Source organism: Oncorhynchus nerka, linkage group LG1 (genome assembly GCF_034236695.1).
Source record: "Oncorhynchus nerka isolate Pitt River linkage group LG1, Oner_Uvic_2.0, whole genome shotgun sequence".
In the NCBI taxonomy this organism is placed as follows: Eukaryota; Metazoa; Chordata; class Actinopteri; order Salmoniformes; family Salmonidae; genus Oncorhynchus; species Oncorhynchus nerka.
This window is the reverse complement of record NC_088396.1, coordinates 9428992-9442128: the sequence shown is the minus strand read 5'-3', so window position 1 is coordinate 9442128 and position 13137 is coordinate 9428992. Positions and strand designations below refer to the sequence as shown.

At 42.0% G+C, this 13137-nt stretch overlaps 1 protein-coding gene across 3 annotated transcripts in view; it reads left to right on the top strand.

The window, feature by feature from the left end:
* traf3ip1 (TNF receptor-associated factor 3 interacting protein 1) overlaps nt 1–13137 on the top strand; it is a 48504-nt gene that overhangs the window by 10459 nt on the left and 24908 nt on the right. Inside the window, exons 4-11 of one of the 3 annotated variants that reach the window (XM_029670490.2) lie at nt 305–433; nt 683–1042; nt 1210–1284; nt 10015–10038; nt 10191–10269; nt 10405–10422; nt 10629–10713; nt 12957–13049. In XM_029670490.2, the coding sequence (XP_029526350.1) occupies nt 305–433; nt 683–1042; nt 1210–1284; nt 10015–10038; nt 10191–10269; nt 10405–10422; nt 10629–10713; nt 12957–13049 (863 nt within the window). Of the gene's footprint in view, nt 1–304; nt 434–682; nt 1109–1209; nt 1285–10014; nt 10039–10190; nt 10270–10404; nt 10423–10628; nt 10714–12956; nt 13050–13137 lie in introns of all 3 variants that reach the window. The other 2 variants (XM_029670312.2, XM_029670395.2) reach the window with 2 other exon arrangements.

The following is a 13137-nucleotide window of genomic DNA, read 5'->3' as shown; positions in this document are numbered from 1 at the left end:
ATAAGTCTGTAGACTTTGTGTTTTTAATCCTCAATAGTGATGTATTGTTGTACTCGAATGGCTGACTCAACTAGATATGTATGCTACATAGGTCTTTAAAAAATGTAATTCAATTTATTATTGACAGATCGGTGTGCAGGTTGTTCTGGATAAAGATTGTGTGCTAGTAATCTGCACTCCCCATACAATACATCACCTGGAAAGAAAATTAAAATCCCAATAAACAAACTTCATGAAAATTCACACAGTATGGTAGAATGTGAGTTAACGATCATGACGGTCCCCTGTGTCATGTCGTCCCTAGCTGTCCAGTGAGGAGGCAGTGAAGCGGGTGCTGATGGGGGACAAGCTGGACCCCAAAGGGAAGGCCAGCACCTCCCGTTCCCAGGACAAGGAGAACCGGGAGGGACGAGAGCGCCACAGAGACCGAGAGGTGAGACCAGACACCTAGAACTCATCGAGTGGACAAGACTTATCCCCTCAGACCATTCTAATTCTATGGATATCTGTCACCACTAGTTTCTGTCATTCAAAAACCAGTTTCTCTTTTCAACTTTAACCTCTAACTGCATCTAGACTAGTCATACAGGGGCCATACTGCTGTGACTGTTTATTTTACCACAATGTGTTGAGGCTGGCGGGGATGGTGACAATGCAAGTGTGTGTGTGTGTGTCTCCCCAGGAGAGGAAGGAGATACGAGAGCACAGCATCGGTGGAGGCCGGGAGAAGAAGGACCCGGACCAGCCCAAAGAGCAGGAGGACAGGCGAGGCAACAAGGAGAAGGAGCCCCACCGCGAGGGAGAGCGGTCGGAGAAGGCCCGCGAACGAGACCGGACCAAAGACCGCGACAAGGACAAGAGCCGGGACCGAGAGAGGGACAAAGACAAGAGAAGAGAGAAAGACGGGGAACGAGACAAGGAGAGGGAGAAGGACAGAGGCGGAGAGAAGAGCAAAGACAAGGAGACACACAGAGCGAGAGACCGATATAGGGAGGAAGATGGAGACAGGGATAAACGGCGAGACAAGGGAGAAAGGGAGAAGGTGAGAGGGACCAGACACAAACAGGGGGAGGAGAAGACCAAAGTGCCAGAGAAAGGGGACAAAAAGGTAGGGCATGTCAGTCATTCCATGGCTTTGTCCCATTTTAAATCCTTAACATAACAGTAGCAGCACGTGTTTCTATGAGATCCGTGTGTGTGTGTTTTTAGGCCAGAGCGTCAGAGGAGTCAAAACACCGACCACATCCAGAGGAGCCCAGTAAAACGACCAAACCTGAACCAGCGGTAAGCTCTCCCCTCTCTCCAATGAGCAGTATCTACTATTGTCAGTCATCATTTTGGGTGCGCGTAGAAAGGAGTCATGAGTAGGGTTGCGGTGTTCATTACATTTTGTCAGCCGGTTATTGTCATGCAAAAGGCTGCCGGTCTCATGGTAATTGAATGTTAGTTAAGATGAATATGGATAGTACCACTCATACAAGCTGCATACAAGCCTCTGATGAGCACCTTTGGAACATCTACATTTAAAACATTCTAGTGAATCTATTGAATATACACCATCCCAATTAAATTAATTCTTTATTTTAGGCAGGTCTAAAGAAACATTATGATATGGAAATGTATTTCAGAGGAACAGAATTTAAGTTGGCCTACTGTAATCTGGTGATGCACCGTGCCATAGGCTGTAGGCTTGTTCATTTAGCAGACAAGATATGCTTATAAGTCCTGTGCCATTATTTTATATTATATGATTTTATAGTAAGAACAATATCATTGAACTGAGTGAAATAGAATGGATAATTTTCCCATTCTGGAGCGAGAGTGCACACATATGAAGTGATCATTTGAAACAGGTTCTATATGCTAGACTTAGTTATTTGGCAACTTCAGTGAATGATAGACACCTTGGAATGCCTTAGAAATCAAAATATATATATATATATATGGGCTGCATGATGCATCCTATAGGCTATTGATGATTTAAAAGTCTCAACAACAAAAAGGCTTGCGCTCTGTTCCTTGCCTCAGGATGCACACTCTCATCAAGTGATCATATTTTCATCCATCAGACTTCTCAATTTAATCTTGTTTTTATTAATATATAAAATTAGTTTTGATTTAATGTGGCCCGTTATCAAACGGTTAAGAGAAAAAAAAAGACTGGAATGGTGAATAGAGGCCACTTTCCCGCCAGGGCGTTTTTTGCTCATGTTGAGTAGGCTACTCCGGTAATTTTGCTGTGCCACAGGTGATATTCCACTGTATGCCATGGGCTCTCCAACCCTGTTCCTGCAGCTACCCAGTGCTTAATTTGGGAAACCAAGTGAAATCTGTTCGGGAACAACTAAACATATTTCATTAAGCTCCCGAGTGGCGCAGCGGTCTAAGGCATTGCATCTCAGTGCTAGAGGCGTCACTACAGACCCTGGTTTGATTCCAGGCTGTATCACAACCGGCCGTGATTCGGAGTCCCATAGGGTGGCGCACAGTTGGCCCAGCGTCGTCCGGGCTATGGTTTGGTAGGCCATCATTTGTAAATAATAATTTGTTCTTAACTGACTTGCCTAGTTTAAATTTAAGAAAAATAAAAGCTGTTGACAGCCCCTCTCTCTGTGTGCTGAAGAAAGGAATGAAGGAGAGAGTAGAGGAGATGTGGTGAGATATTCTGTAGCTAAAGGTAATGTGCCAGTCGTAATTGTGAAGGGGAAAAAAGTCCTATTACTAGGCTATTCAAAATCTAAAACAAATTCACTATAATTGTTGGATAAATCTGAATGAGTTTAATTTAGGCTAAACCAACTGTACCAAAGATATCTTAAATCAGTTTTTTTTTAAACGGTTGGTTATGTATTGTATAACGGCATAATCATTATTTTAATTCAGGATTTTTTTCGGGCTCATATATATATATATGCCTATGGTTATGCATAATCTCTAATATGCATACGGGTGTTTTTGAATTATCACCTTAGAAAGATCTGTCCATTTCGTTCTGTTAGGCTTTGAAACATCATCCACGAGGACCATGTTTTAAACTCAGTTTTAACCTATTGTTGAACCTTCTTTCTTCAAATTGATCAATCACAGTGAGTTTTAAAAGCACATACTGTTTTGATGATAAATGTTTGGGATTTTTGAATGCGTTTGCGTTGATGTCGGAGTGGATAGAGGGACAATGGAGTCCTGAATACCAGGCCATTAGTGACCTGATGATTGTTAGCGAGTTGGGTACTACTAACACATTTTTTATTGCAGTCATGACTGCCCGTGTGGCGGTAATACGGTCAACAGCCCTAGTCATGAGTGCATTCAAGTGCGTGTGCCACTGAATATTTTCTTCACAATAGACAAACGTAGGCTCTTTCTGTTCAGAACAACCCAGGGTATGACGCAATGTCATCTTGTAACTGTATATCAAACATTGTGATCACAAACGTTGACACTGTATATGACATGAGTTTTATGATATGGAAATGTGAAGTCAAAGCAGTATTTATTATAATCCTCAATGTCTCATCTTTCAAAATCCATAGTCCTCCTAATTTACAGCATTTGCCTCACTCAGACAAGAAAACATTTATAAAGGTTGCCCAATTAGCAGGAGCGATGGGGGTCACTTTTCGCGTGGGGTGCTCAATTTCACAACGACTGTCAATCAAAACCCATAGATCACTGCGAAGCAAAGAGACACAACTCTGACATCATGTATTGCATGTTACTGTACTGACACTGCGTTCCAATTTAGGTGTTTATCAGTGCCCAAATCTGCCTTTTTCAACCCATGTAAGGGTAAGAGTGTAAAGGGCTAAGGCTTGTCCTATTGCCTAGGGCAAGTGAACTGAGCAGTCGTACAAGTTGAGCCTGCTCTGAGATTGTTGAGCCTGCTCTGAGATTGTTGAGCCTGTTCTGAGCTTGCCCCATTTGGGTAGGTGATCAAATAAAAAAATGAATACAACCAAACTGCAAAGAATTCTAGTTGCCTGAAACTTATACTTTTGGTTCCTCTCCATTGTTTCAGTGAAAGACAAACAATTTGTGGCATTTTATGGCAGTCGGCAAGTTAAGCCTGCTGAGTTTTTTTTACTGATAATCAAAATACAAAGATTACGGTTACGTATTACGTTACAGCCTTATTCTAAAATTGTCCCTCCCCCATCAATACCCCATAATAACAAAGCAAAAACAGGTTTTTAGAAATGTTTCCTAATTTATTAAATAAAATAAAAAATAAAGCGAAATACCACATTTTTAAATAAGTATCCCAAATTCTTGGGTATGATGCTACAAGCTTGAGACACATGTATTTGGGGAGTTTCTCCCATTCTTCTCTGCAGATCCTATCAAGCTCTGTCAGGTTAGATGGGGAGTGTTGCTGTACAGCTATTTTCAGGTCTCTCCAGAGCTGTTAAATTGGGGCTCTGGCTGGGCCACTCAAGGAAATTGAGACTTGTCCTGAAGCCACTCCTGCATTGTCTTGGCTGTGTGCTTAGGGTCATTGTCCTGTTGAAAGGTGGACCTTTGCCCCAGTCTGAGGTCCTAAGTGCTCCGGAGCAGGTTTTCATCAAGGATTTCTGTGTATTTTGCTCCGTTCATCTTTGCCTCAATCTTGACTAGTCTCCCAGTCCCTGCCGCTGAAGAAGAACCTCACAACATGATGCTGCCACCACCATGCTTCACCGTAGGGATGGTGCCAGGTTTCCTCCAGACGTGACGCTTGGCATTCAGGCCAAATAGTTCAATCTTGGTTTGATCAGACCTGAGAGTATTTAGGTGCATTTTGGCCAACTCCAAGCAGGCTGTCATGTGCCTTTTACTGAGGAGTGGCTTCTGTCTGGCCACTCTACCATAAAGGCCTGATTGGTGGAGTGCTGCAGAGATTGTTGTCCTTCTTGAAGGTTCTCCCATCTCCACAGAGGAACTCTGGAGCTCTGTCAGAGTGACCATCGGGTTCTTGGTCACCTCCCTGACCAAATCCTTCTCCCCCGATTGCTCAGTTTGGCCGGGCGGCAAGCTCAAGGAAGAGTCTTAGTGGTTCCAAACCTCTTCCTTTTCAGAATGATGGAGGCCACTGTGTTCTTGGGGACCTTCAATGCTGCGGAAATGTTTTGTTACCCTTCCCCAGGTCTGTGCCTCGACACAATCCTGTCTCGGAATTCTTTCAACCTCATAGTTTATGCTCTAACATGCACTGTCAACTGTGGGACTTTATATAGACAGGTGTGTGCCTTCCCAAATCATGTCCAATCATTTCAATTTCCCACAGGTGGACTCCAGTCAAGTTGTAGAAACATCTCAATGATAATCAACTGAAACAGGAGGTCAATTTCGAGTCGCATAGCAAAGGGTTTGAATACTTATGTAGAAATACCTTATTTATTTGTTATTTTTAATACATTTGCTAAAATGTCACTTTGTCATTATGGGGTATTGTGTATAGATTGCTGAGGAATTAGTTTTATTTAATCCATTGTGGAAAAAGTCAAAAGGTCTGAATACTTTCCGAAGGCACTGTACGTGCATGCATTAGGGGTGTGAACGTAAAAATGTTTAAACAAAGTTGGGATTGTTAATGTTATTTAAAAAAATCCCGAACCAAAAAAGTGTTTTTAATGTAAATCACAGTGCTGTTATAAACAAACTACGACGAACAGGTCCCCATCATTATCATCAAATACTTATGCTAAAATGCTATGGCGTTAGTAGGAGATACAGGGTCATGACAAAGTATTTGCCCCTGTTCTGATTTAAATAGTTTTTGCAATTATTTTTTGTTACACCTGAAGGTTCAGATCTTCAACCAAAACCTCATATTAGTTAAAGGGAACCTGAGTGAACAACTAACACAAAAATGTTTTGCATGAAATAATGATCTAATAAACAAAGTTGTGCAAAACCCAATGCCCCTGTATGAGAAAGTATTTTATTATTACAGTCAATAAATAACTTGTTGTGCCACCTTTTAACTGCAACCAAACACTTCCTGTGGTTGTTGATCAGTCTCTAACATCACTGCGGAGAAATTTTGGCCCACTCCTCCATGCACAACTGCTTCAACTCAGCAACATTTATGGGTTTACAAGCATGACCTGCTAATTTTTGTCCCTGCTATAACATCTCAATCACGTTTAGGTCTGGACTTTGACTAGTCTCGGTTCCCAACACTTAGCAAGTTCCAAACTGCCTCTGGAAGCAACATCGGCACAAGAACGAGCAGCCGCACACAAGCCTAAGATCACCATGCACAATGCCATGCGACAGCTGGAGTGGTATAAAGCTTGCCGCCATTGGACTCCGGAGCAGTGGAAACATGTTCTCAGGACAAATCTGGGATTGGCGGATGCACCAATGAATACTGCCAACTTTAAAGTTGGATGGAGTAAGAATAATTGTCTGGGGATGTTTTTTCATGGTTCGGGTTAGGCCCCTTAGTTCCAGTGAAGGGAAATCTGAACACTACAGCATACATTGACCTTCTAGACGATTCTGTGATTCCAACTTTGTGGCAACAGTTTGGGGAATGCCCTTTCCTGTTTCAGCATGTGTCAGGTTAATCTGAAGACAGTTAATTACATCAACTATATATTTAATTGTTACCCTATTTTTAAATTAATCATGTAACAATTAACTCATCAGGATCTGGGGCACCATAAGAGCAGTTCTTTAAATAGTTACCATCTCCAAAATTAAACTCTAGAAGGTCTTTACCTATTTGTGAACAGTCAACTTATTAACCATAACCTCGTATCATATCACCATTCTGAACAGCCTTCATGCATCTGCAAAAACCAAGCCTTACTTGTGATTCAGTACTACACAAATTTGTTTAATTATTTATTTACCAACTAATTAAATGGGAACACAGGATAAACACACACACTGCACCGGTTATTGACTGGAGATGTAATATGCTGAAAACAGGTCCCTAGCGGAATGAAAACATGGATACTTGTTAAAGAAGAGATGGAGAAAGCGACAGAGACACAACATTGCCACGTTCAAAAACGACTCTCACCTACAATAACCATATATTTGCACACGAACCGCCACCCACTTTGAGCAAGAAATCATGAATGTATTGATGTGAAATGCCTGGGTTTGCCTGGGATCTCTCGGTAAACGGGCCAGCCTTGGAAAGGGGGTTGGGCCTTTTTGCGGCACGCTTGTAAGGCCCTGATTGTCCGAAACGGTTCAAGCAACTTATCTCCCTTTGTCCTTCTTCGTAGTTGTCTGTTACCCGGTGACTTGTCGTGTAGTCCTGAACCGTTCTGATTTTCCCTCCATTCGCCCTGGATCGACTAGCCAGCCGCATCGAAGGTTCCCCAATAGGGTGATGAGAGTAGCGTAATACGATGGTTTGAGCAGAGCAACCGGATGGTCCTACTTAAATTCGCTTTTGAAGATACCTTATCGGCTTCACGGCCTTCGTCAGAACCTTTTGGGATTTTTAAAATTGAAAGAAGCTTATTAAGGAGCAGTGATACTATCAAGAGCAGTGTGTGTGCGGGTTTCTCCTTTTATTCAACTGTTGCCATGAACTTGCAAAAAAGATGTGCAAGTGCCACTATTGGCTAAACAGGATAAATAAATTATTTGATAAACACTTGTTCATTGACTTAGTGAAATGATTCACATACGCAATAACCTCCTATGGGGTTACTGACCACTATTCATTGAATTTATAATTAATAATAAGTGTGGATTTATTTGGCCTTTGGGAGAGCACATGGAAGAAAACAGCCGCGGGAAGGGTGCTGGAGGTTCTGCAGGTAAATTGAAATAAATGTACCATGTTATATAATTAAATGACTCATGTCTGTACAGAAATGAATTAATTCATTGAAATTACTACACCAGAGAGCATAATTTACCCGGAGAGGATCAATTGCTTATTTTTAAAAATTGTGGACTGTGTTGTATCACATCACGAGCGCGTAGGCCTACAGTCAGGCAGCACGCGCGACATATCAAACAGCTGATTAGTTGTGGCTGTCAATGAACAGCAGGCCACAGCTAAAAGGCCTTTCACAATATTTGAAAATACCATTTCTGTAATTTCCTCATTGTGCAATCTGTCTCCACTCTTTTCATTGGCCTATGCTATTGGTTGCATTTAAGACAGGGTAATTTGTTTCATTGCTCTCAGTATGTCAGTATACCGATTGCCTACTGTGATTATGACTGCGGACGATAGTACTTCATTGCCCCCTAGCATTCATACGCAATAGGACCATATTCTGCATTGTGAATTCACATGGAATGTTAGGAATATTTCTTATCGTTTTAACGGAAAACCGATTTTAAAGAATTGCAGTTTGACATGCATACTGAGCATGCCCCCATCCATATCGACGGGCCTGTAGTAGAGCGTGTAGAGAGCATCAATATCCTCAGTGTCAACATTACTAAGGTATAAACATGGTCCACACGCACCAACACAGTCGTGAAGAAAGGCACGACAACGCCTCTTCCCCCTCAGAAAAGATTTAGCATGGGCCCTCAGATACTTAAAAAGTTATACAGCTGCACCATTGAGAGCAACTGGATTGGCATCACTGCAACTGCACTACAGAGGTGTGTACGGCCCAGTACATCATTGGGACCAAACTCCCTGCCATCCAAGACCACTATATCAGGCGGTGCCAGGAAATCTCTAAACACTGCACGACAAGCAATACCGATGCACCAAGTCTGGATCGAACAGAACCCCCAAGCCATAAGACTGCTACATATTTAACCAAATAACTACCCGGGCTATCTACGTTGACCCTTTTTGTCACTAACTTTTTTGACTCCTCACTTATGCTGCTGCTACTGTTTATTATCTATCCCGTTGTCTAGTCACTAACCCTACCTATATGTACATATCTACCTCAATTACCTTGTACCCCTGCACATCGACTCTGCACTAGTACCCTGTGTATATAGCTAAGTTATATATATGTTTATTCCTTGTTATTATTTTTCTATTGTTTTTCTCTGCGTTGTTGGGAATGGCCCATAAGTAGGCATTTCACTGTTGTTTACGAAGCGTGACAAATCAAATTTGATACATTTATTTGTATCAATCTTTGCTGTAATTGCTCTGTCTGGTTTTGTGTTAGTGGATGCTAAATCGCTCGCTTGCTTCATTTCAAGGGCTCTTCAGCTTTGCTTGTTGCTAGGATAGAATACATCAGATTAGGATTGTGGTCAATTGTAGCTCAGTTAGTAGAATATGGTGCTTGTAACGCCAGGGTAGTAGGTTCGATTCCTGGGACCACCCATACGTAAAATGTATGCACGCATGACTGTAAGTCACTTTGGATAAAAGTGTCTGCTAAATTGCATATATAGGTTTTTGATCCAAATTTTTCAAAAACTGCTGTAATCTACAGCACTCTTCATTCAGTAAAACCAGGAGGTTAAACCACCAGAGATGGAAAAAGAAGTCAGACGACTATAGACTCTCACCACATTCATGAACTGATGTTGAATGTGCTTTGGTTGTGTGACAGATTTGACTTAGCTTCCATAGACCACACTAGTACCGCATGGCCATAGACCAGGACGAAATTGCCATCCATAGAAATAGACCAATTTTATCTTTTTACATATTCGAGAATATTATATTATACTTATGTAGGCTATTTCTATGGTGCTATCAGTGTGATAATGGTTGATTTCTGTGCTCCTTTACCACTGGAAGCTTCCACTGGAGTCTGTTGATACAGCTGAAGAGGTATCTCTTCCGTGTCCTTCTAGCCTAATGCCCCCTAGTCTAGCTCGCTAGAGCTATAAAGCATAGAACTGGGAAGGGTAAACTGGCTAGTACGGTATGAGTGTTTTCCGTGGGAGTTTACTACGGTTGCCTAGCGTAGCTGGCCATGCTTTGGAAATAGTGCTATGCCATTTACCATAGGAGCTTGGTTTCCTACCGCTTTACTTCCATTGTAGCGCCGTTTGGTGGAAGTTTCGGACACACCTGGATTCAATTGCTAATCAAATGTTTACCCTGTGTTTTCTTTTTTTTAATAGGCCGCAGAAGTCACAGACAAGCAGGTAACCTCTTATTTTCAAAACGGGGCTGCCTATGTCCTTTTTCTAAGAATGACCCTGCATGTTTATAAGTGTGTGTGCACTCATAAACATGAATGGGACACACTTATTCAGTCATCCTCTCTTCTACTCTCCTCATCTCCTCCTCTCCTCAGTCTGACAGTCCAGCCAGAATACCCCGGCCCTCATCTGCTAAGGGGCAGAGGCGCATGCCCAAAGCAGGAGCCCAACAAGGTAAAAACCTCTGCTCCTCTCAAATATCCCAGCTTTCTAGCTTTTCACTAAAGTCATACTTCTGTTTACACAATAATATGAGTAGAGAGAAGAAGAAAAAATCTAATACTTTTTTTGTCGCCTCTTTTCTGGAAGAGTCTGACGGTGAAGGAGGTGAGTATTTCTCTCACTGCACCTATACCATCTCTCAGCAGATGGCGCTGGTGTCTTTTTCATTTAGTGATCCAGGGTGGACATGTTTTATGTGTCTCTGTTCTATAAGCCCTAGCCATCAGCATTTCTTGCTTTCAAGTCCATCGATTGTAAGTTCCAATGAAAGATGTGAGTTCTCATGTCAGCATCACCTTGTGTTGTTGTAGATGGAGACACTCCGTTGGCAGAGAGGCCGGTCCCCCTGGAGAACGGCGATGCCACAGACGCAGTGCCAGCCCACATGGCCCACAGGTCTGTGTGGCGTTTGACAGATGATTTAAGCAAATTAGCAGGGTTTGAGGGCCATGGCCTAACATTTTTATTTTTGGTCAACCAGCCACTGTTTCAGGTCGATTTAAAAAAAATATATAATAATAAAAACATTTACCAGCAAAAATATTTTGGGGTCCATAATTACATTTTAAAAATAATAAAAATAAAAAAAACAGATGACCATGCTTTGTAATGTTTCTAAAACAAGAAATGTATTGGTAAGAAAGTAATTTCATTTTAACCAAAATATCAGATGAGACAAAATGTTCAGCTGCTCCTTTGAGGGCGGTAGGTTACCGTGGTAAGGGGGCCACTCAAGATGTCTTTGTGTGTGTGTGTGTGAGATTTTGGAACTGACTAGTAGTAGATGCGTCTCTTTATCAGTTGAAGCAGCAGACTCAATCAAACATGGAAAAACAACCGAGCTTATGAACAAAACATTTGAAATAGTCAAGAAATATGAGGACAGTCTTACTTTTGTAGACTTCCGAGTAAATTAGACCAACTGTTAAGCCTGTGTGCAGCGCCTCCAAAAATAAATCTATCTGCACTTAACTCCCTGCGCACAGCTCCCCAGCTATGCGGTGTTGCAGTTATGAAACAAAAGGGCAGAAATACTTTGAGAACAGCTACTGCAGCATTTCTCTGCTATACATCACAACTTGCACATGTGCCCTTACTTGGCTTTTGACATGTAATGCTCGCAATATAGAGCCCTGCAAATTGACCACCCACCTAAGTGTCTGGTGAAATAGACATTCGTACCCGCCAATACCTCAAATCTACCCACATTTGTCAAGTGTTAATTGTATGCCCTGTTGAGGGCACCGCTCAATTTGCACAGTCAGCAACAATTGAAATGGTCTCTCCCATAACCTCACTGCTTAAAACTGAAGTTTTGGCCAATTTCTTCTCTGTGGGATAGAAAGAGTTTCGAAACATGCTACAAAAACAAAACTCCATTCACTGATGCAAACCCTCCACTTTCTCCTTTTTGATCAACCCGCCGCACTCAACGGGCGCACTTAACACTGTCTGTGTCCCAAATGGCACCCTATTCCCTACAGAGTGCCCAGGTCAAAAGTAGTGCACTAAATCTAGTGAATAGGGTGTCATTTGGGACGCACCCCTGTGTATTCTCAACCCCCTCATTACATTTGATTAGCCACTTTCTCTCTCTTTTACACCACAACAAATTGCTCTGCTAGTCCCCACTCTCAATTACATTCTTCTCAGCGTAACATCAAACACATGCTATCCCATGGTAGACTGAGTGACTGACTGAATGGTTAGTGTTGCAATTGAGTTCCCAATAGAGTAGGGTTTCTCAACTCTCGTTCTGGGGACCACTCTTATTTTCATGTTCTCACTACAACCAGCTACTCCAATTAGACTGAATGAACTGGCTAGTATGTGAATAATTGTTCTAACTAAATGCAGTAACTTTTCACACTGTCCTGATCCTATCTATCTGGCTTTGAATATCTGATTCGTTGAAGATGTGATTCCCAGAGTTTCTTGGTTAAATGGTTATTCTGAACCAACCAATCTGATGGCTAATTCCTGGTGTTGAATTGATGCTCAATTCGAGTACAGTACAGCATACAGAGTGTGTCCCCATGATCAGCTTTGAGAGACCCTGCTATGTATAATATTGGTGGATATTGGTGGGAGAGAGTGGGGTTTACTGACTATTAAAGGAATTTCCAGGTGAACAGAAAGGAGAGCAGTAGAGGATATATGGTCTATCATAAATCAGGTTGGTTTGATACAAGTTGCAACCTGGAAAACACCCTCCAGCATAGAAAATGTCTAATCACACAGTACCAAATGTTCTGTAAATACCACCCAGAGAGGCTTGTACAAAGTCACAACAAAAGACTGTGACTTTGCCAGCTGCTACAGAATCAAACAATGTTCATAAGGTCATCAATATAATATCAGTGTGCCGTCTGTTAAGTGTACCGTCAGCCTGACATCAATCACTATCGACAGAATGAGTTTAATAAATAACAGTCTAGAGTCAAGTGACCATCAACCCGTGTCACAAATAGAACAATTGAAATGTGTGTTACAGAAAGGGAAAACATATAAATATGCTAAGCATTGTGTTATTTACTCTTAACTAAATATGAACTTTATTAAACTTAAATATTCCCCATTACTCTGACTGTGGCTGATCATTCATTAATGTGGCTTGACTTTCTCATTTTCACTACCAGCAACCGAAGGATACCTCGGCCCAACAGCGCACGGCCCGCCCCTCCTCGGTTCAAGAGGCAGGAGAGCTATGCTGACGTGACCCCGGCCGAACGGTGACCGCCCTTCATACTTCCTGTGTCACTATGAATGATACAGTTGTCAGCATAGCAGCACTGCATTCAGGTCACATTTTGGAACTTT